This window comes from Austrofundulus limnaeus, unplaced genomic scaffold (genome assembly GCF_001266775.1).
Source record: "Austrofundulus limnaeus strain Quisiro unplaced genomic scaffold, Austrofundulus_limnaeus-1.0 Scaffold876, whole genome shotgun sequence".
Taxonomy (NCBI): domain Eukaryota; kingdom Metazoa; phylum Chordata; class Actinopteri; order Cyprinodontiformes; family Rivulidae; genus Austrofundulus; species Austrofundulus limnaeus.
In genome coordinates this window covers 23,751-25,589 of record NW_013953278.1, presented here as the reverse complement: position 1 = coordinate 25,589, position 1,839 = coordinate 23,751, and the positions used below count along the sequence as shown (strand labels likewise).

Genomic DNA, 1,839 nt, shown 5'->3' with positions numbered 1-1,839 from the left:
CAGGCACAAGCTGGTATAGAAAACACATTTGAACTTGGTCACAGTTCATTCTGCAAGTCCACTGCTGCAGGTAAAGCCATGCTGCAATGACATGCTACGTGGCAATGCACACTTGTTTTTACATCGTAAAAGCCCATGTCTRGTTTCAACYTGTTTTTGGTTCATTTCACTTTGTTTCTGCCTTCTTCATTTTTTTTCTGCCTCTTTCGGTTTTACTGTATTTCTACTCCTTTTTTTAAAAAAACACATTTTTCTTCTTCCCCTTGAAGCTTTTAGTTTTCACAGTTTGGGTTCCACATCAACTGTTAAAATCCAGCAAAGAGTAATAATTCAGTTTATTTTTAAAAAATATTTCTGCATCTTTCAGCTGAAGTGTTCAGTTTCTGRTGACTCTGTTCTGGACCGGAGCTGGTTTTAGCTCAGAGCTCCATCTTAACCTTCTCCGCCGCAGGTTTTGACCTTTTCAGCCTCTGCAGAGTCTGGGTTAAGAGGCGGCGTGCGATTTTATTTTGGAGGGAAGGTTTCCTGCGTGGGGCTTCAGTCTGAGTCTGTAGGTCACAGCAGTGGTCCTCAGGTGTGTTGTTCTGTCCAGCTCTGCTTTCTTTCAGGACYCTCTGAGAAAGGTCAGTCTGTGCTGCACAGTAAATATTAGCTGAGAAGGTCGGCAGGTTGTGGAGGCTGGAAATAAGTGCTGAGGGAAGAAACGTCTTCCTGACAGGAAGTGTTTTAGATGAGAGCTGCAGGTACGAATGTTTGATGGATGAAGTCTTTTTAAAACAGTAAAATCAGGTCACTCAAAGTAAATTTATTAAATAATTAAAAATACAAATAATTTCATAATCTCTTGACCAGCTGTAACAGATCTGCAAACACTTCAAAAAGCCAAATACRTTTCATGTGTTTTAAATTTCAAACATAATTTTTAAATTAAAATGTTGCCATCGAACCAAAAAATAAAGTTTGAAACTTTGAGTTTGCTGCAGTTCAGTTAAATAAAGACTTTTAAATGATTGTAAACATTAAGTTTCCAAATAATGTGAAAATAGTTTTCTAGTTTTGATAGTTATTGAGAGGATTATTTTATTTCTTCCACACAGATCTGTGGTAAAAACTAGTTTATAATTTCACTGCATGGCTGGAAAATCATGTAAAAATATCAAAAAATAATGTAAATCAACATTTAACAGGCTGGACTTTAATTTAAATCATATTTTATATAATAATGATAATAATTTTTAATTTAATAATTAATCTAATATATTTTTGGATCAAAATGGGGGAAAAATTCTAGTTTGAAACAGTTTTCAGAAACTACAAACCAGAGGAGCAGGACCGCAGTTTGAAATCCTGCCTCTCTGATGATATGGGGGTACATTAGTGTCTCTGAGCAGCTTACACATCTGGAAAGTCGCCATCAGTGCAGAACAGCAGGATKTAGCACACCTGCATTTAATTTATTTACATGTTCCTTCAGCTCCTGTCAGTGAATTCAGACACTTTGTGTTTGAAGCTTTGATGGATTAAATGTTTCGAATCGTTTTGTTCAGTTTGTTTCTGCGGAACGAATGTTTTCTGTCAGAGAGATGATTTGTTTCAGTTTGTGKCTCCCTCTCCCGTCTGTCTCCTGGCAGTTCGACATGCAGAGGATCAGCCTGGAGGAGCTGAAACACATCCTGTTCTACGCCTTCAGGGACCACCTGACCATGAAGGACATCGAGAACATCATCGTCAACGAGGAGGAGAGCCTGAAGGAGAACTCCGGGAACTGTCAGACCGAGTTCGAAGGAGGTGAGCGGTGTCGTGTGTGTGTGTGTGTGTGTGTGTGTGTGTGTGTGTGTG

At 38.8% G+C, this 1,839-nt stretch overlaps 1 protein-coding gene across 1 annotated transcript in view; it reads left to right on the top strand.

Annotated features, from left to right (window-relative positions):
- The window catches only part of LOC106533065 (calcium-binding protein 8), a gene marked incomplete at its 5' end in the record, with an annotated part of 38,886 nt that overhangs the window by 24,204 nt on the left and 12,843 nt on the right, over positions 1–1,839 (top strand). Inside the window, 1 exon segment of the mRNA XM_014029275.1 lies at positions 1,625–1,788. Coding sequence (XP_013884729.1) covers positions 1,625–1,788 — 164 coding nt within the window.